The sequence below is a fragment of the Seriola dumerili genome, unplaced genomic scaffold, assembly GCF_002260705.1.
Source record: "Seriola dumerili isolate Sdu_G_001 unplaced genomic scaffold, Sdu_1.0 BDQW01000068.1, whole genome shotgun sequence".
In the NCBI taxonomy this organism is placed as follows: domain Eukaryota; kingdom Metazoa; phylum Chordata; class Actinopteri; order Carangiformes; family Carangidae; genus Seriola; species Seriola dumerili.
In genome coordinates, this window is record NW_019174323.1 from 9,841,898 (window position 1) to 9,863,231 (window position 21,334).

Genomic DNA, 21,334 nt, shown 5'->3' on the forward strand with positions numbered 1-21,334 from the left:
GTGCAATGGCACTGAAACAAAATCACTCCATCAGTACTGCTGTCTGTTGAATCTAAAGTTAACGTTTAGCCTGCAGTGATCTAAAGAATGTGAGTAGGCTTATAGGTTGTTCAAATGTTCATCCATGGAACTTAAACCATATTTTCTTGTTTTCTTTTTTTCCTCCTGCAGTCCAAATGCAGTTCTTCGGTTAAGATTTAACCACTTTGCCACAGAATGTAGTTGGGACCATATGTACGTTTATGATGGAGACTCGATATATGCACCTCTGGTTGCTGTTTTCAGGTGAGAGGGTGAATTTTATCTGAGCTAAGTCCAGAAAGTGGACAGATGACATACTGTATTCATGCTATATAATGCAGTACATTGTACATATGTACAGGATATGTATGAATATAAACCAGGGAATAGGTAGTCTTTGTTCAAAACATTAATAAATAAATGTTTTTTAAGACATAGGTCTGACATGCTTTTTCATTTCCTGTAATGTGGCTAGTCGCTCTGATTTAGCAGAGTTGTGAGAATGTGATGTCAATAATGCTGTTTTCTGCGTAGTGGGCTCATTGTGCCAGAGATACGTGGAAATGAGACAGTTCCTGAGGTTGAGACGACTTCAGGCTACGCACTACTACACTTTTTCAGTGATGCTGCCTACAATCTGACTGGATTTGAAATATTTTACTCGTAAGTACCAAGGTTCTGCTTTTGAACTTAAACTAGAGGCAAAGCATAATACGAAACCTTGCATTATTTATATTTTTAGTGTTGAGCTTGTGTTTTAGGCCATCACCTGTGTGAAAGATTTATCAGCTTTTCATTAAGGTGTATAATTTATTCTCAACTACAATGGACTGGTTACCAGGACCATTTATTTCTCCTAGCTGTTGATGGATTGTAACATGTTCCACATTTCAATAACAAAAAGACTGGTACAAGAGCTTTTCTGCAGGACTTAAAACCTACAGCAACAATCAGTGAGTTGCTCAATAGTTCTTCCTCTGTTACAAATCTTTTTATCCCCCCCCACCTTTGCCAAGACCTAGAAGATACTCATTAATCTCCCTCAGTTCCCAAGTAAAGGTCTGTGTGGCCTAAATAATGCATATAGTAATTGAGTGAATGAAAACATCTTTCTGTCCAGGATCAACTCTTGTCCCAATAACTGCTCTGGCCATGGGAAGTGCACCCCCGGGAACTCGGTCGCCAGCAGAGTGTACTGCGAATGTGACAAGTACTGGAAAGGCGAGGCCTGTGACATCCCCTACTGCAGGAACAACTGTGGTAGCCCCGACCACGGCTACTGCGACCTCACCGGGGAGAAGCTGTGTGTGTGCAATGACAGCTGGCAAGGTAATAGTTGGCTTTGTCCAACCCCGACAGTTGTTCAGAAACATTAGAATCAGAAGTTAACCGAAGTTATGTCATGACCATTGGAGAAAGATTTTTTTTTTTTACAAGTTAGTGATGAAATTATCCAGCATATAATAATAGTAATCAGTGCAGTAGGCCGGCATGTAGCCATTAGCAAGATTTTAAACCCATTAATTGCGTTACAGAGCATGACCAGATGCTGTCTGACTCTGGAACCCATTGGCAAATATGGTTGGGGTTTGATAACATTCTATTTCATGTAAATCCAGTTTTATATCACACTATTAAACTTGAAATAATCAATCAAATTAATAAGGTAATATAAGATAAGATATAGTTCTTTTGTTAGTCCTGCAGTGGGGAAATTTGCAGTATTACAACAGGAAAGTACAAAAGAAATGCAAAATGAAAATATCTAATACTAAATATTTGTTAAAATAGTAGATAAATAATATAATATGTTATTAAATATATTATGGTTTCAGCTTTCAGCTATTTTGAATTATAACTTTTAAATAATAATATTTAACAACTGATTGACAGTCAGAGAACCAGTAGAAAATACAGACAAAATGATTGCAGTGCATATGAAGCTGGGACAACAGATACTGAGAATGTAGAGAAGTATCCCTCAGATAACAGTTCACCTTCTCTGTGTTTCCTACATTCAAAACACTGACTGATTAAATCATTCGTTGTTTGCAATCACAAGCTGCAAAAATGTCGTTGCTCCTCCCATGAGCGCTGCGGTGATTATGAAGCAAGACGTAATGAGGAATGTGTCAGCGGACGAGTGTAAGCAGCTGTGTTGTGTTGCTGTGTCATAATGCTGGTCGGCAGAACGTCGACAAGCCCCGTGACAGTGCGTTATTATTATGTGCCTCCAGCTGGAGGGAACCAAATGCTTTTGCGTGATGAAACTTGACAGTATCATTAGCAGAGACATGCGCTTTTTCAGCACGGCCTTCAGTCGCGCAGTTTTAACACATTCACACCTCCCCTGCCTGTCGTGCTTGTTTAAGGAGCGGCCATGCTTTAGTTTCGGTCTGAGAGTGGCATGTTCGCCTGTCATTGTTTCATTGACCAGGTATGAAAATGTGCGTCAGACGCTCTTGACAAATTCCATCCTGAAAGAGATTGAACATTAGGTAAATTTATTTGGAGGTGTGGAGCTGAAATATTTAGGTCACATTGTTTATTTTCTGTGTCCTTAGCTGTAATTTCTTTCTCTGTCTCATAGGTCCAGACTGCTCTCTAACTGTACCTTCAACTGAGTCCTTCTGGGTCCTACCAAGCGTCAAGCCCTTTGGCACATCACTCGCCAGAGCGTCCCATAAGGCCGTGGTGCAGGAAAAGGTCATGTGGGTGGTGGGCGGATACACCTTCAACTACAGCTCCTTCCAAATGATTCTCAAGTAAGCAGCATAGCATAGCATGCCATTATTATGCTGTTTGTTTTTACATTCACACAATAAGAGTTTTGTTAGTGTGTTCAGTCGGCTGCACAACAGATCATCAGATCATATCGACTTCATTTGCACGTACGTGGACTTTATTGACCTTTCTTTACACCAATAGAAGCAGCAGATGAAATCCTCACCCTGTCCTGATTTTCAATTCTCATATAAATATGTCGAAGTAATGACTATCAAGAGGAAGTGCTGAAAAGCTGGCGGCTTATCAGAAGAGCTGTTACACAAGTTCCTTCAGAAAACCCCAACCCCATGTTAGTGCTAACTGTTTCTCTGGTGTGCTTTGTGAATGTATACATTTACAACATTCACTGAGCTAAACTGAGAATTTAGTATTTAGTGTAGCTGGATGGTTCTGCGGGTAAACTGCAGACCTGATGTCTGTACTCACTCATGTCCGTCATTGCTTGAACAAGCTTCCTCCATCTGCTCAATGTTTGCTCACCACCAGGTGCTATCAGTCCTGGGCTCCAAAAGCATCTTGTGTAAATCACCAGTGTGTGATGACCTGACGAGGGGCCCTGTTTCATTGTGAATGCCTACAAACATGAATCAGTGTGCAAAACCTCTGGCTTATCAAAGGCACTTTGAAGACTAAATTGGTACCTTTGCCAAGACGGATACTTCTACATTGTGTGTGCCTTGATATAATGAGCTGATCATATGGTAAAAATGAATTTAAAGTCACAGAGGGACAAGCGAAATGTGTTCTGTACGTGTTTTCATACGCTTTCAAGTGTGTAATGATCCGTTGCTTTGCTCTGCAGCTACAACCTGGAGAGTGGCACCTGGAACACAGTTCCCATCAACAGTGGACCCGTGCCAAGATACGGCCACTCACTCGCTGCCTACCAGGTAAACACACACAGATATGCCCCAAAACTCTCTTGGTACAGAGGGTATTTAGAAAACCACAAGTGTTAGAACTGGACAATTAAATGGGGTGAAAAAGAAATAAAAGTTCGCTCACACAGAAGGAAACCACAACAGTTGCTTTCAAAGGAAAGTTGCTTATTTTAACACGCCAAATACCTAAATGAGCCAATGGACACTTACTTTCTCATGACTATATCGCCATAATTATTTGGAATAAAGACAGCTCTGATATTGGAAGTCTGATATATTCCAATTTCTAAGATGAGCAAGTTTTGTATGGGTTGTGGCTCTATAAATAAACAGAGGAGTTTCAACTAAACACGATCTTGCCCAATCTCTCCTCTTCTTGTCAGGATGACATCTACATGTTTGGTGGGAAGCTGGAGGCCGGCTGGGGGAATGTGACAGACGAGCTGTGGGTGTTCAACGTACCCAGTCGGACGTGGCAGCGGCGAACCCCCGTGGTCGGTCCACCGGCCCAGGCTCAGATTTACGCTGTGGAGGGACACTCGGCCCACTGCGTCCTGCTGGAGGGTGGCGAGGCCATCATGCTGGTCATCTTTGGCTACTCCCCCATCTACAGCTACATCAGCAACGTTCAGGAGTACAACCTGAGTGAGTCACAGCTGCACCTTTTTAGAGACGGTTTAGATTTTAGACAGTTTGTCTCTCGCTCTGTCAGCTCTGTGTCTTTCTCCCCCATCTCCCCATTTATCAGATTGTTGGAAAAGGTTTCCACTTTGAACTTCAACTTAAACACGGCTTGTTGACTTCCATCATAAAGAAAAAATTATTTCAGATCTGAAGAGAATCCGACTTGAATTGCAAATGATTCTACAAAGAAATAATCTCACGCATAGCAAATTTTTGTGGAGTAGCACTGCCTCTTAAGTGTATTAAAGTACCAAAAGACATCCCCAGTGTCTTCAGTTTGAAGTAATATTCAGTGCATATCACCAAACAAAGGTTGACATGAGTGTTTCTTTGTATAATGTTTCTATTTAACACTGAGCTCAATTTCAAGTGCTTTCGTTTTTTATTGAAAACCTGCCAGCACAACAGCAAATACAACAACTTTCACTAGATACTAGAAGCTAAGAAGCACTGTGGCCTATTTATCTGTTGTCAATGAGATGTACAAGTTTGAAAAACTGAAAATCAAGACCCAAAAATCATATTAAGTGCCCACAACAAAATAATGCTAACCATTCATGCCAATCTGTTACTACTGAGATTTTAAGCTTGGAGAGTCCAGCTATCGCCAAACATTAAGATGAACAATCATTTGATTCTTATCTTTTGGGATACAAAAATGTTTTTTATTTGATTTGAAGGCCATTTTTTTCTTCTGTATTAAAAGCTGCCCATATATGCTTTTCTTGTCAGGATCCAACACATGGCTGGTGCCTGAGACCAAAGGTGCTATTCCGCAGGGAGGTTACGGCCACACTAGCACATACGATAGTTCCAGCGGCAGTGTGTATGTTCACGGAGGCTATAAGGCTCTGCCAGCCAACAAATACGGCCTCGTTGACGACCTATACAGATACGACGTTAACACCCGGACATGGTAAGTTGACATTTACACACACATGCATATTCTGCTGTCTTTAGTCATCGTATGTCCCAGTCTGCGTATATGACACTGTGTAACGTATTGTCCTTGACACACTTGTCATGCATATGTTCCAGGTTCATCCTGAGAGAGAGCGGCTTTCCACGGTATTTGCACTCAGCTGTGCTCCTCAGCGGCACCCTGCTCATCTTTGGAGGCAACACACACAACGACACGTCACTCAGCAACGGGGCCAAGTGTTTCTCTGCTGACTTCCTTTCTTATGCCATCGGTAGGACTCGTATTATTCTTGACTTCACGCCCCTGTTTGAATAGTGACCTCTCTAGTGGTGTTATTATCCAACTTGTCACTTCATCATCCCATTTACGTTTGTGAAAACTACTATCTTATACATGAAACTACTTCAATTAGTTGTTTTAAGAAAAAAATTGTTTTAAATAGCACCTAATGAGGTTTTAAGGTCTCTAATTAATTAAAGTCATTTTGAGAGATTTTCCCTCCCTTCTTTCATCATCATCACCTGTATCTTCATGATTATTGACTTTATTCTTAACAGAACCAATGATAATTAGAATAAACGGCACTATACATGTGACACATTTAAAAAAGTGTAATGCACAATGTAATCACACAGACAATCCAAATAACTCCAAATATATACCATATCTTTTACATATGGTCTCCTGTTTTCTTCAGCCTGTGATGAGTGGAGGCTCTTGCCTAAACCAGACCTGCACAGGGACGTCAACCGCTTTGGTCACTCTGCTGTGGTCAGCAATGGGTGAGTCTTTCTAATGGAATCCTCTCTCGGACTAAAACACAAAGTTAAAAAAAAAAGTTTTACTGAATTAATTTTTCACAACTATAGAAAATGTTTGCGCTTAAATCCCCCACAAAATCAGAGTAATTGTGCATTCATTACTTTAAACAATATTCATAATGCATTTATATTTTATTCATACAAAATTTGAGCGCTTGCTTGCAGAGTTTTAATCCAGTCACTGTTAGTAATTTGGCAGGATTTATTGTAACTTCTATATTACCACACATTTAAAAATTTGTAACTTTGGTGTGCCTTTGTGGCTCACCTGGTAGAGCGTGTACCACATGGGTTTAGACCGCAGCAGCCATGGGTTCGAATCCGACTCGTGGCCCTTTGCTGCATGTCATCCCCTCTCTCTCTCTCTCCTTGACTTTCCTGTCTGTCTCTCACTTCTCTATCTGAATAAAGGCAAAAATGCCCAAAGAAGAATTTACATTAAATCTAAAAACTACAAAGGATACCATAATACAGCTGTCGGCTTCATCTTTATGTTGAACCTTATTGTTTACCTTCTGTTCTCACATTCTTTCTTCACTAGGTCCATGTATGTGTTTGGGGGCTTCTCCGGTGTGCTGCTCAACGATGTGCTTGTTTACCGACCCCCCAGCTGCCAGGCCTTCTTGGCAGAGGAAGGGTGTGTGAAGGCTGGGCCAGGGGTCCGCTGCATCTGGAGCAGAGGCCGCTGTCTCCCCTGGGAGCCCAGCATGGCTAATGGCAGCCTCACTCCTGCCCCATTATGCCCCCCTAAACCTGGTGAGAATCACATCCAAACCCTTTTCTTTGTTGCCCTTCTTTTAGGTTAAAGCTAAATTCATAGATTCCTACACCTAAAGAACTACTTTAAAAGAAATACAAAAGCACTTTGGACCAAATACAAACAAAAAACACTCATACTTGCTCTCTGTTGCCCCCCTCATCGTCTTTTTATTTTTTAGTCACAGTGGATGAGCGGTGCTACCGGTTCTCAGACTGTGCCAGCTGTACGGCCAACACCAACGGGTGCCAGTGGTGTGATGACAAGAAGTGCATCTCTGCCTCTAGCAACTGTACATCTGTGAGTGGTCCAACAGGGGGCGTCAGAGCGCTTCTGGTCTCATGCTTTGCTCCCTGAAACACACTCAGACTGAAACACACATGCACGCACAAACATTTACACTTTTTGTCTCAATCTCAATTGTCTGATTGAAATGATAATGTATTATTAGTATTTACAAAGCTGGTGCTCCATACTGTTCTTGGAGCATGTGGCTCATTGTAGTGAAACGCATTGCATCATAGGACATTGTATATTGACAGAACAAATGAACATTTCCTGACTTCTCCTAAATGTAAAGCTTCTATAAACCATCCTCCCGTATTTCCTATTCTCTCCACTCTTATTGTAGAACGTGAGGAACTTCACTGAGTGTCCGGTGCGGAACGAGCAGGTGTGCAGCAAGCTTGCCAACTGCAAGAGCTGCTCGCTGAATCTCAACTGTCAGTGGGACCAGAATCAGCCGGAGTGCCACGCTTTGCCCGGTAAGAAAGCAAATAACCCCGGAGCCACAAGCCCATTTCCAGACACACCAACAACACACACCGTCTTGTTGAAGGCTATGGATTCAGGTCTCGCACGTACGAGAGAGGAGTGTTGGGTTTTCAGTGTGTACGTTAGAAATGGATGATAGTGAGCGCTTCATAACACACGACAGTTTTTTTTTTTCTTTTTTTTTCTTTTGCCACTGTACATCTTATTTACACATAGCATCTTGTATTTGCAGAGAGGTACTTTCAAGATGTCATCCTAATGTTGTTTATCAAGTCTGACGGTGTATTTAGTTTACCTCTCATCACCCTCCCACCACCCCCACCCAAATGTTGACTCTGGCTGAATCTGAAGAAATGGTGCTGTCAGTTTATCCATAATTTGCAGTTCATGAAGCCTTGTCGCCGAAGGGCTTGTTGCAGCAGTGGGAGCTGCAAATCATATCTCTGCGTGTGTGTCCCTGATGCCTGAAAGGGAGTCGCTGCACGATTCACACACATACAATGCATACATCTAAATGAGCATCCACCATATTTTTTTGACAACTAAGTAACAGGAAATTTGGCTCAAAAATCCATCGCTTCATCTCTCTAAGGCAAATAAGGGCAGATTACACTCCTGCTAAGTCTTTGACATCCACACACACACACACACACACACACACACACACACACACACACACACACACACACACACACACATACATACATACATACATACATAGGAACCCACTAAATCTTTCGTCCCCTGTGGTTTGCAATCTGATCTCATTTTTTCCAGCAAGTCCCTTCAAAGTAGTCAAAGTAGACCCGTGTTTTTCAATAACATCTCATCTCGGCCCAGTGGCGTCACCTTGTCGTCATTCTGCGTCTTTCCTCCAGCCCAACAGTGCAGTGAGGGTTGGAGCCAGGTGGGGGAGGCCTGCCTGCGGATCAACTCCAGTCGTGAGAGTTACGACAATGCCCAACACTACTGCAAGAACCTCAATGGAAACATCGCCTCGCTCACCACCTCCAAACAAGTGGACTTTGTGCTCGAGGAGCTCAAGAAGCTCCAGCAACAAGAAAAGGTAAACAAATAAATAAATACATGTAACAAAACTGCTGGAATCAGATTTATCCTCAGAAGTGTTATGATTGGGGTTTCTGCGGCTCGCAACTTGTTGTGTGGCCGACAGCAGAGGACAGAGAAGGGTTGTCTGCCAGTCGAGTCTGTCAGTAACTCAGACTTATGAATTTTGAGGTGATTTTCTCCTGATAGGTTTTGTTCTTGTGTTGTGCTCTGTTTTGTCTGATTGCAGCCCTCCTTTTACCTCATGTAATTTTTCCCTTTCAACAGTTTTTCATCAACTTGTTGTCAACTGCCAGTGCCACAAACTATGTGGTTTGTTTTTAACTGTGACGCAATTACAAGTAGATGGCAAACGCCAGACTTTCATGCATTCTTGTTTCTGAGATTCTGCACCTGATGAATCAGACTGTGATAATTGCGCCTCACTTAGTTTTGTTTTGCTTGGAATTGTTTTACCCATAGTAACATTGCGTTCGTCACAGTTTCTTCTGTCTGCTTTATATAACAAACCGCGGCCAAACGATTTACTGTGTGCTTAAATAATCATAAGCACTTAGAGTATCTAAGACACTCACTGCTGACTCTGGTTTGCTTGTGGAATCTAACTTCCAATTTCCCATCCATATTTTAACTTTTCTATTCCACACTTAAAAAGCGCAAATACATCAGCACATGAACAGAAATCTGTGATACAAATTCAAGATGCGCGTGTCAGTTTGTGGCATTCGACCAGCTCAAGAGCGTCTGAGCTCCAAATTTTTTAGACCCAGGCTGTGATACGCTTCACCAAGAGATGTCCAGATGCCCAGTAGTATAATTGAGAACAGTTTATAAAATAGAACCCATAAATTATGATTTTGTTTATAGAAAAAATATAAATAGTCCTAACAGCATCGTACCACGAGCCTCTTTATCTTTAATGGAAATGATTGAATGCACTTTTGGCTACACAGTCACCCTCTCATTTCGCCACAACTACTTATCCACCTTGTAGTGACAGGAAATTATTGAGTCGACTGATGATTTCCGTTTGGTCATGCCTGCTGTTATTCATAAGGATTTCATTTGTTGTCAGTCTGCTAGGTTGAAACCAGCTTGTTTGCTCCAAAAAGAACCTTGACGTGCCATTTCCCATCATTTTCCCATTACATTAAAAGTTGAATCCTGAAGGCAAATAAGTAATCATATCTGTGAAATTATTTTCAGTAGACTTTTAATGGCATCCTTGGTTCCCAGGTATAAATGCAGTGACTATTCATTTCTTAAATAGCATGATGGAGCAAAAAGGGAGGCATAATTTTTATCTTCCATTTGAATACCCAGTGGCTTTTTCAGGCCTTTGTGTGTTTAGCCTTTGGCCGTGTCTCCACAGCGTCTGTCTCCCTGGGTGGGCCTGAGGAAAATCAACGTGTCATACTGGGGTTGGGAGGACATGTCCCCCTTTACCAACAGCAGCCTGCGCTGGCTGCCCGGAGAGCCCAGTGACTCTGGTTTCTGTGCCTACCTGGAGGAGCCCCAGGTGTCAGGCCTGAGAGCCAATCCATGCACTGCCACTGCCCACGGCCTCATCTGCGAAAAAGCTACCGGTGAGAGACACCGGCCTGCATATGCTACATCGGTGTCATCTGTTTGGGAAAATTTTAAAATCATACAAAAGAAAAAAAATATCATAATATTTTCCTATTCTTTCCTCCTGCTCTGTCATTTCCTGTACAGGAAACCCCAATCAGAGTACTCGTCCATCCTGTAAGAAGCCTTGCTCGCTGCACACCAACTGTGCTAACTGTACCAGCCAGGCCATGGAGTGTATGTGGTGCGGCAGTGCACAGCGCTGTGTTGACTCCACTGCCTATGTCATCTCTTTTCCCTATGGCCAGTGTTTGGAGTGGCAGACTGGAGATTGTGTGGGTAAGTGTCTTTTACTGAGCTTAATCTAGATGAGGCTTCTTTTGAAGTCTATAGCCTGACATTAAGGTGGCTGGCACTAAGCTTTCCCAAATTGGCTTCTGTAAGCAGTCAATATTCATCAAAGAGAGAAAGAAGGTTAAGGGAGAAAAACGGCTTAAAGTGGAAGGTGTTTGTGTCGGAGGGAAAATGGTATTAGTTTCCTGTGATTGGCTTTGGAAGCTGCTTTTGGTTTGTAATGGCCAATTACTCTCGCATATAGTCGACCCAACTGTTAAATTTCCCTGCTGACCGGGATGCAGCTGGACTCTTTACCATTAGCTGGCTTTAAGTCATTCAAAAACAGTCATGCATCAAGACACAGTTTCAGAGATGGCCACAAACACTCTGTGTCTGAGAGCAGAGTGTAATGGGAGTGGCTGCACATACAGTAATGTAAAAATAAATGTTTGAACAGAATCTCCTGTTTGTTTAAAGTCCATTTGAACCCTGAAGGTGCTGTGGCAGTGCAACTCCTTGACGGGGCCTTTTGTGCTGCATAATTTATTACCCATAGTGCAGTTCTATTGTGAATACCAATGTATACGATGAATGTTTTTCTTCCATCATGCACATTTAGTTTATATGTTATTAATGGTATAGAGCAAAGCCTTCCTTAAATGGATCTCAGAAATAAACTCAGAGCAGGAAGCAATCTTAAATGTGAAATGTACTACCTTTTAGAATAAACTTGACTTCTATTAGATGAACAGATTCTTCATAACATAACAAAGTTCATAACATTAGTATTTATAAAGATAGATAGATTTAAATATACTATAAATGAAATACTCACTACTATGCAATCCCACTTAAAATAGTTTTTGCTGCCCTCTGCCCTTATTACAGTTTGCACAAAAAGGTTTCGTTTAGTCAAAAAGTAACGTACATGATAGCTGGCTACATTAACTGTTCTCAGTCACGACAATCTCGTAAGCTGTGACCTGCTGTGACCTGCTGTTTATGGCATTGTTGTGACTCTAGATGTCCTCTTGCTGCAGGTGGCTAGCTGCCCTCGGCTGTCTCATTAAAGAGGAGGACGGGGCTGTATTTAGTTGAACCAGTCCCATAGCTGTATGGCATAACTTGTTTTTTTTTTTGTTTTGTTTTTTTAAAGTTGCACGATGGTGACAGCTTTGCAAGGTCTTTATTACTATTGTTGGTCAACTGTAATGCACGTTAAGTGCTAAAAAAAATGGGACGTTTCAAACATGTTTTAGTCTGAAAAATCTGATAAAGAACTCAGAACAAACAATGTAGAAGAAATGATCTATCCTACCTCAATTGCTAATGCCTTTGTTATTGCTAAACACGAACAAAACTCAACTGCTTCCGTTGTTTTCCTGTTGATGATCACGTCCGAAAGTGAACACGGGCACGCACAGAGGTGAAACCGTTAACAGTATTTTTCTTTGCGCATTGGTAAGTTGATCAGAGAGCTCCTTTATCTGAAGGTCAGTGCAGCTGTTCAGGTCGATGCTGTTGTTGCTGCGTGATGTATGAATTATACCCGCAGTTGTGTCAGATCGTAAAAACATCTCTGATCAGTTTAGTGAGTAACAAATTTAGGGAGCCCAAGGGTACACTCGGAAATTCTTTTGTGTTGGCTGGTGTGAGGTAACACAGAAGCGTTTCAGTACTGTGTGGATATTTGTCTCGAGGAATTTGTCCCTTTTGCGGCATGAAGGACACAGAAGGTTGTCCTATAAATTCTGTCTGTCTTCCCTTTCTGTTTGTTCTGTTTGACTTTGCTCCTTCACGTTCACTCTTAAAGTTTCAATCACCACTTCTGTCTTGAATTATCTCACCTACTTCAGTCCATCCCTCCTCATCAACGCATAGTGTCGTGTGCTTTAAGCTGAGTGCACTGCATAAATGCACTTAAAACCACAGACTTTGGATAAAATACTCTTTAGCATCACTGTGTGCAGGCACACCTTGAAAGGGCAGACTATGTTCTATTTGTTGCTCTCAGTAGTCTGATTTTGCAGATCTGAGGTTGTAACTTGAGAGTTGCTAATAGTTGGTAGTAGTTTATTGATTTCCGGTGGGAAATAACTCTTTATTTATTACTTTCATCTAATGATTTCTATCTCTCATGTAATTAATAATCCAAAAGACCTCTTCAGCCTCTGTGTAGCCATATCTTACCAGATCAAACACCCAAACCAGACCAAGCTGCATTTAGTTCAGACAGAATTTTAAACATGCATGTTCAAGTTGACTTTACCCTTTTTTCTCAGAGCATTTTCTTTGGTCCTTGATTTAATCTTTTATATTAAAACTGGCCTGTGTTCCCTGTATGCCAAACATTTGCAGTTTCCAGTTTTTCAAATGTTTGGATTTGCTTCCTTTCATGCCATACACTACACAACGGTAAATTTATCTCTGGCTTTTTGGACTCTTGGTGGAGAAAAATGAGCAATTTGAATATGTTGCCTTCGGCTCTGGGAATTTAGTTTTGGCCATTTTTCAAAACTTTCTGACAATTTATACAAAAAAGTGATTAATTGATACCTTGAGAAAAATAATCATCAGTTTAACTGATTTTGAAAACTAATCATTAGTTCACAGCCCTAGCCTACAGACAGCTGTTAAAATTTGGGCAGCCCCTTGTTAATAGTTGATTAGTTGCTTTTATGGTGTTTTTTTATCGCAAATGAAGCCATTAGTATGTACTGCAAAGTAATCATACCGCCTCTCCTTCATCACAATATTCACAAGCTGTGTGTTTGGTCTTAAAAAATTAGATTTCATCATATTTTAAGAGGCTGGCCTGGCTTGATAAAAACAGTAATACTTGAGAAACAATATGAGGATTTAAAAAAAAAAGAAAAAAGTTGAGGTCAGTTCGGATAGAGTTAAACTATTAAAGCTGCGTTTGAAGATTATATTCTTTGCATATAGGTTTGCCAGTCCACATGGTGGCAGGGATACCTGTTGATCTGTTGGTTGCTGGGTGCATTGAGACATGACGAGACACAGAAAAAACTGATTTTCTTTAAACTCATTTAGATGTTAAAATGGCCTTGGAAGCTTCCTTAAATAAATTCAGACTTGTCAGTACTGTCATGGGGAACCTGTGCTCAGGAATGCAGGTTCTATTTGCTCGGCTGGTGAAAGCTGTTAACACCGGACGAAAGCAGACTTATTCAGCTGTACAGACCCAGTCATAATCACAGTCCAATTCGTGTTACAGCATCAGATTGAGATGTCCGTGTTCACACTTATCAATTAATCTGTCAAAATCCAATGTGGAAGATGTGGGTTTTTGTTTCTGTGGCAGATTTTGTGTTTCAACATGCTTTTGTGTTGTGGCAAGACAAAAGTCTTGATCCAGCGAGGTCCTTTCTCAGAATGGTATGTTCCCGAGAAATGTGCCACTTACGTCCTGTCGTCAAAACAAACTTAAATGGCCTTACTTTGTACTGATTGCTCTTGCGTTGTCATGGTTTCGCATCCATTAGCAGAATAGCTGGAGATTTTTTTTTGACATAAACTGAGGTAAAAGCACTCAATGTTTGTCTCCTTAAAATAGTAGTGACATTTTCTCCCCTAAAGTGTCTGTCTGGCAGCCAAGTGGCAATGCTGAAACTTGTCAAGCAATTTAGTGGCCTAAAAGTTCATCCCCAAGCTGACAAAACACTATCACTCCCTTGGGTTTGAGTTTAGATCAAGGTGCCACTTCGCACATCACATTTAAGCCTTTCATCGAACTTTGCCCAAATCACAAACTTTTCACTGGCTCCGGTTTGCTGACACATTTTCTGTCTAATTCTATGGCTTCTTCCATCCTCCATCAAGTGTTTAATGCTCTACACTTGTTTCTTATCCGCTCTAAAATCTCAAATCCTTGGTCCTGGCAGCTCACTGGATAACCAGTTTGTGTCTCAATACAAGGAGCATTAATTCTTCTTAATCTGCAGGTCCTGTAGAGGCTAAGAAACGGCTTAAATCGTGTGTTAAAAAGGCTGAAATCCTACAAAATAAAATCCCGAAAGCATGATTGTGAAAGTTTTTATTTATTTATTTATTTTTTTGCTGCAACATTGCACCTTTGCTGTTGTAGCTGCTTGATTTTGTCTGCTGCTGTCGGTTTCAAGGTGACTTGTAAATAAATGCTGAAATTAAAATAAAATAGCAAGCACAGAGTTTGACTCTTAGGATGTTACATCATTTTGGAACGGAGCCAACAAGGGCAGCAGCAATGGCTTAAAACACAAAACTCTCTCTCTTCTGTCCCTTTAGCCCAGAACTGTTCAGGCCTGCAGACATGTTCCCAGTGCTTGGAGCAACCAGAGTGCGGCTGGTGTGGGGATCCCAGCAGCACGGGGAAGGGACTGTGCATGGAGGGTTCGTACCGGGGGCCCATGAAGAGAACGGCGAAGCAGGGCCAGCAGGGCCAGTCCCAGGACATGAGCCTGGAGCCCGGCAGCTGCCCCAAAGACAAGGGCTATGAGTGGGCCTTCATTCACTGCCCTGGTAAGGGATCCACTTCCTGTCCCTCTTACTGAAATGACAGCTCGTGTGTCATAAGTGTATCTATGTGAGAAGTTGTTATTGTCCATTGACTATAACGTCTTAAGTTTAAAAAGATGTTCTTATCAAGGATTCCTGTTACAGTTTCCCAATGCAACCAATCCCTCCCTGCTGACTCTATGCAACCATATGCTAGTATGCCATTTAATACTTTCATCAAGAACCCGTCCATGCAACCACATCATGCAAGATGATGATATACCCACAGCTAGTTGTAATTTGAGAATGTGCTCAGTGCTCTCAGTGGTATCAATAATGTGTAAAAACATAGAGCAATATTTCATTTTGGAAGATTCATGTAATTCAGTCTAGAAGTCATATTTAAAGGGTTTTGGTGATATTTTACCTCATGTTGGTTTAAGTCTTTAGACATGAAGCTCAGTGTCATTGATTTAGTTTTTTTTTTTTTTCTATTTGTTGTTTCTTTTTCTTCTTTACAAAACATTATTTTCTATTTCCTAAGAAATGTGTTTACAAGTGGACATTTTCCATCCTAAGATCTGGGATGTCATGTTGATGCATAGTTTCACAGACAATAAATTGTTCAAGGCGCAAAAGGCAGTAAACGAGGCAGGAGGGCATTTTCACAGCACAAAGTTATAGTCATTGCCCTGCTGTTGTGCAGATTTCAGTGGTAGAGATTGAGCGTTGTGTCTAACGTCAATGCTGGAATTAACTATAGCAATGTCTGAAGGCTCAATGATAAAATGGACATAAACAAGGCTAACTCATGATTCAGTCTTATATAAAGTTAACACTTCTTATTTTTATATCCTTTTCCAATTTGTAATTTCAAGAGGACACGTAGATGTAGGTTCATTAAAAGTTGAAGCCATTAAAATATTGTGAAAGGCCAGTCTGATTAGATAATAATTAATTACAATATGACGTCGCAGACACAAGCTACGGACAGCTCTAATGGATCTGTTGGTTTCCTGGAAAGCAATAACAACAAGCCTAGCTGTAAGTTGGGTTGGGCTGGTGTCAAATCTTTTTCTGTTTATTAGCTACAGGGAGGATGATCAAAATGATTGTGCGACTTAGACACAAAATATTCAGAAATCACTCTGTGAAACGGGTGCCGATGTGACTGGAAGACAAATGAAGATTGTGACTGATGTTAGCAGAAATTCACCCATCTGGTCCCAAATCATCAAAAAAAACCCAAAACAAAACCCATGTTAGTTCTACCTTGTGTTGCCCCCCAGTATAACCCACAATAAGGATATAGCACCTATAGTAGCCCTGATTTGCTCAGTGTGTCAAGATCTGAAATCTAATATTCATTTATTTGCTAAATATCTATTCTATCTAGAGGCAGTTGCAGAAAGTTAAAGCAGGAAAACTGACTCTGACCCTGCAGTTGAACCCCTCTCTGTTTCTCCCACAGCGTGCCAGTGTAATGGCCACAGCACGTGTGTGAACGGCAGTGTGTGCGAGCAGTGCCGTAACCTCACCACTGGCCCTCACTGCCAGACCTGCATGCCTGGTTACCATGGGGACCCGACCAATGGCGGCAAATGCCAGGGTGAGTGCCGCATCGCGACAGAAATTACTCACTCCGAACGCATTAGACTTAATGGGTTTACTTGCTGTTGTTTTTGGTGAAGCAGTCAAAGGATGTATTTCAACCCCAAACCTCTTTAACCCTTTTCCCCAATCATCTGTATACATTTCATTCCAATTAACAAGAGGATTAACAAGTTTAAACAAATACCAACTCAAATTACCCTCTCTATTTTCCTTTATTTTGCACTAGACCTGCTGTGAGTAAATGATAATTAAGCTTTTTAGAAGAAAATCCTCTACTTATTGAATTCTAATTAGTGTGTTGCATGATAAACCTACACCAATACAGCATCATAACCAACAGAGGGCACTATTGTGTATTGATTAAAACCAGTCTTGTTTGATTAATGAAAATATGACTCAATAACCAAAGGTAAAATAGATGTCTCATCTCCGCTGGTTCTTTTTTTTGGTTGCGCGAGTCAATGGCAGTGAAATGTCAAGGTTAACTGTGTTGTCCTGACACTGGAGTGAGTGTAGCGGCGGATGTGGCACACTGTGGGAACTGCAGGTGAAGCTCAAGGTCAAATACTTACCTCTCGTGTTACTGTGGTTTTTCACCCATAAGGCACAGCTTTGTCGATAAAAGAAACGTGTGCACGTCATGCATCTTGATTTTTGGAGTAAGGGATGTACACACGAGCAGGAATGTACACACAGCTGGGTGAGGAAACATCGACTTAGATTTTCAGGGTGTGGTATTCAGGTTTTTCTCTTTGAATATAAAAATTTTTGACTGAGTTTTTGAATGGCAGATTAAGTAGATTTTTTTTTTTTATCCGCATCTCCAGCTCAATGCAGAGTAAATTTTTCTTGAGTGACTGCAACCCATAATTTATACAGCATCCCTGTTTTCAAAGCAAAAAGCACATAATACTCCCTGAATATAATGTGGAGAAGGGGAGTCAATTCAGCACAAGGATGGACATTAAGACAAATATAAAATGACTGTGTATTTGATAACTGTCTCTCTATGAAATGAATCGCAGATTGACTGGAGAATGGTAATCCAGCTTTGTTGTCAAGAGATTTACCCACACTCCTGCCTTATTAGACATGAATAGCATTCCTGGGAAGTTACATGTAGGGTATTGAATTGTCAGACATGCGAGACAGACACACACACACACACACACACACACACACACACACACACACACACACACACACACACTCATCCCTCAAACACACATGTTAAGCTATAGCCATAATGTGTAAAGTGAAACTACACAGGTGAGGGGAATGTTCTTCTCAGAGCAGGGATGAAATGACTCAAACTCATTTTCTTCCTTAAGAACATGCAAATTTTCCATACTGTCATTCGAAGACGAGGGGATTCATATCATAATCCTGGTTAGTTTGGACGTTGTGGTATCTTGAGGTGCTGATGTGAAGAAGTGATCACCGCCGACACGTCTTTGCTTGTAATTCAAAAGAAGTTTATTAACAAGAAAGAAACAGTGTCTAAAATGCCGAATCCTGGAGTATCTCTGCCAATGTGAGAACCCTCTTCTACTGTCTCACAAACCCCTCTATTTATCTGTCTCATCCCACCTTTGGGATGAGCCTTTCTTTTAATAGAAGGGCCTTCACTCAATTGTCGACCATATCTGGTCAATAACCTCTGATCTCTAACCTCTTAACCTTCTGGTCCAGAAAAAGGACCCACACATCCTGAGTGTCTCATTTAGTAGGAGACAGAAAACCTGAAGAGTAAGCAAATTTACCCCTAATACACATTCCTTAACCTTAACTTATAATATGTAATTTCAAAGAAACCTTTAATAAAACTTTAATTGACAAAGACTTTAACTTATTAATAAACTTACATAAAGGAAGGATCTATAACAATTTAAACTGTTTAAGAAGGAAGGAATGAAGTGGATAATACACTACAACGTCTTAACAAAATCTATCTGGTGTAACTTACATGTAGTAAATTGAATCCCTGTAGCACCGGCTGTCAATAACAAGACGTGCAGAAGAGAGTGCTAAGATGCACATTTAAAAGCAGTCCTGTCACCTGAAATATTCATATGTACCATTTTGGAAAATGTTCTAAGAACGGGGAAGGAGAAGGAACTGTAATAAAGCTTGTCAGTGCTTTAAAGTGCAGCAAACTGAGAGGAGTAGGCTGGCTTGGGGAGAAAGTGAGGGAGAAACAACTGTTGTGGCAAAGATGGTGAGGTGTGTTTTTGCCCTCCGGACACCCTTAATGCAAAGTTTTAGACTGATCATGTGCTTGTACCCAAACCTAACGAAATTTAGCTATATGTAATGCTAATCAGTGATGTCTCTGTCCCTCTGTTCTCTCTCTCACATGCTCTGCTTCCCTCCCCCATCTTCTTCTCCATCTGTGTTTCTCTACATCGTCCAGCCTGTAAGTGTAATGGTCATGCAAGTGTGTGCCAGGTGTTAACTGGCAAATGCTTCTGCACAACCAAGGGAATCAAAGGAGACCAGTGCCAGCTGTGAGTACTCGACCATATGCTCTCACACACACAGACACACAGACACACAGACACACATACACACACACACACACAAACAAACACACCTACAAACACGAGAAAACAGAAGTACCTTGTCGTGTGTCGATGTTGTTTCACATACAGAAAACAAAACAGGGCAAGTACGTTTTCAAATCAATTAAAATGACACCTAAGTGATTTATGATTTCCACGATGTGGTTATGAACATAGATTTCTTACCAGCGAGAGCCACTTTGTTCCTTCTCCTGTGGAGACTTGGATGTTGTAATGATGAAAAAGAGAAACTATCAGTTGACATTACAGGCCAGAAACTCCACCTCCAGGATGATTTCCTGCTGACTCTGTGGATTCTCTCCGTGTAGGAGGACCAATCTCCACTTAGCTCCCTGCTTTCCCAGTTGTAAGCAGAATGGACACTGGTGTTTTTAATACCCCTAATGCAGGAAGAGGTGTGGAGGGGTCACTGGCAGCCATGAGTGCAAATACAGTACACTCCCACACACGACACGCTTTCGCCTCCTTCTCTTTGTCTCTAAAATCACATATCCTCAGAATATCTCGAACACCGTGTGCTCAGGTTTTGTCATCTCTTGCTCAGGTTCACATTTCACAGTCAAACATTTGCAGCCTTTTAACAAAATATCATTTTAAATTTTATAGTCCGATTTGAATCAAATCATACCGATTCAGTCGAAATATAATAGCAAAGATATCTCTGCAATAGCAAAAGTAACTTACAATGGTCAGGATAACCTTCAAGCTATTTAAAAGACTTTAAATTGTGGATTGTTTTCCATGTTTAGTAGCTCACAGTGTTTTTCTTCCTTGTCTTTGTTTGTACGTTATCCCCACCAACTGTCAATGAGTGGAAAAGCATTAAACCATCAGGAGTCTAAATCGCCTACATACGCGCTTGCACGTATGTGCGCTTTCATGCCCATGCAAAACGAAACAGGGACACTCATAAAAACATTACTCTATAGCGCTACTAGTGGTCAAAAACCTACATTTGATTTTCCGGTTTTAATCTCAAACATAGTTGTGGTTCTCTACTTCCTGTTTTTATAATCACTTTGAATAGTGTTTTTGTAAAACCCAACTTCACAGCTTTTGAAAATTAATTTGAATAATTTCACAGGTAATAGAACAAAGTAACAAGTAAATGTGAAAAATAACAGTTTGATTTGCCAACACTGTTCAAATTGTTAAGCTGGCAAGATAAATGTTTTTTATTGTCCCAGGGGGAAATGTGTTCTCACACCCGGCACAGGTCTCACATGGAAAACACAGAGATACAATATACACATATTACATGTGCTCGCATGTAGATAATCATGTTAGAGGCATCATGCTCTGTATGTAAACCATGTGTTTACATTTGCTGGTGCGCAGAAGTAAATCATTAGTGTCTGTGATTGGAAAAAAATTTATTGACATTAAATTACAAACTGACAAAATCTGTGACATTTTTCTGTAATTACATATAATGTTGCCCAGTATCTGTATTTTTTTTAACTTTTATCAGAGAAAGAATAAATTCTTGTTACACACTGTGTTAGCAACAGTTTTTTTTATTGGAGGGAGCAGAACAAAAACTTGGTACTTCTGCACAACCACCATTTTGGAACAGACAAAGACAGTGCATCACCTGCTGGGACTTAGCATTCACAATATGCAATGAAACTCATTGAGTGAAACTGCTCAGAATAAGACCTCCTCAAAAAAAAAAAAAAAAACCCTGTACTTCCCGTTGACTTTGACAATAAGTAAACAACACTTGAGACAGATGACAAAATGTCACATTAATTTCTGCTGCCAGATGGAAAGCAGAAAGCAGAGCAACACCCAGATAGCAGGTGGCTAACAGTTGATTCAAACGACTCATTTTCCACCCTACAAAACCAGAGCGGGGGCACCAGCAGGGCCAATCATCATCAGCCATTTAAAGGGAGGGGGCTGTTGCCGATACAGCTCTGGAGCCAGCTTTGGGAAGTTTCCGGAAACGCATTACTGATTATCATCTTAAAATTTAGCCAGCAACATAAACCATCAGAATATGTTGTTAATTTACACAC

At 40.9% G+C, this 21,334-nt stretch overlaps 1 protein-coding gene across 1 annotated transcript in view; it reads left to right on the top strand.

Moving 5' to 3' along the window:
* The window catches only part of atrnl1 (attractin like 1), a 58,626-nt gene that overhangs the window by 5,796 nt on the left and 31,496 nt on the right, over positions 1-21,334 (top strand). The window contains exons 3-20 of the mRNA XM_022743040.1: positions 172-285; positions 556-684; positions 1,142-1,350; positions 2,612-2,786; positions 3,611-3,698; positions 4,073-4,334; positions 5,106-5,289; positions 5,412-5,566; positions 5,993-6,077; positions 6,658-6,872; positions 7,055-7,173; positions 7,505-7,637; positions 8,526-8,713; positions 10,088-10,301; positions 10,432-10,623; positions 14,908-15,141; positions 16,589-16,726; positions 19,145-19,238. Coding sequence (XP_022598761.1) covers positions 172-285; positions 556-684; positions 1,142-1,350; positions 2,612-2,786; positions 3,611-3,698; positions 4,073-4,334; positions 5,106-5,289; positions 5,412-5,566; positions 5,993-6,077; positions 6,658-6,872; positions 7,055-7,173; positions 7,505-7,637; positions 8,526-8,713; positions 10,088-10,301; positions 10,432-10,623; positions 14,908-15,141; positions 16,589-16,726; positions 19,145-19,238 — 2,928 coding nt within the window. The remainder of the gene's footprint in view (positions 1-171; positions 286-555; positions 685-1,141; positions 1,351-2,611; positions 2,787-3,610; positions 3,699-4,072; positions 4,335-5,105; positions 5,290-5,411; positions 5,567-5,992; positions 6,078-6,657; positions 6,873-7,054; positions 7,174-7,504; positions 7,638-8,525; positions 8,714-10,087; positions 10,302-10,431; positions 10,624-14,907; positions 15,142-16,588; positions 16,727-19,144; positions 19,239-21,334) is intronic.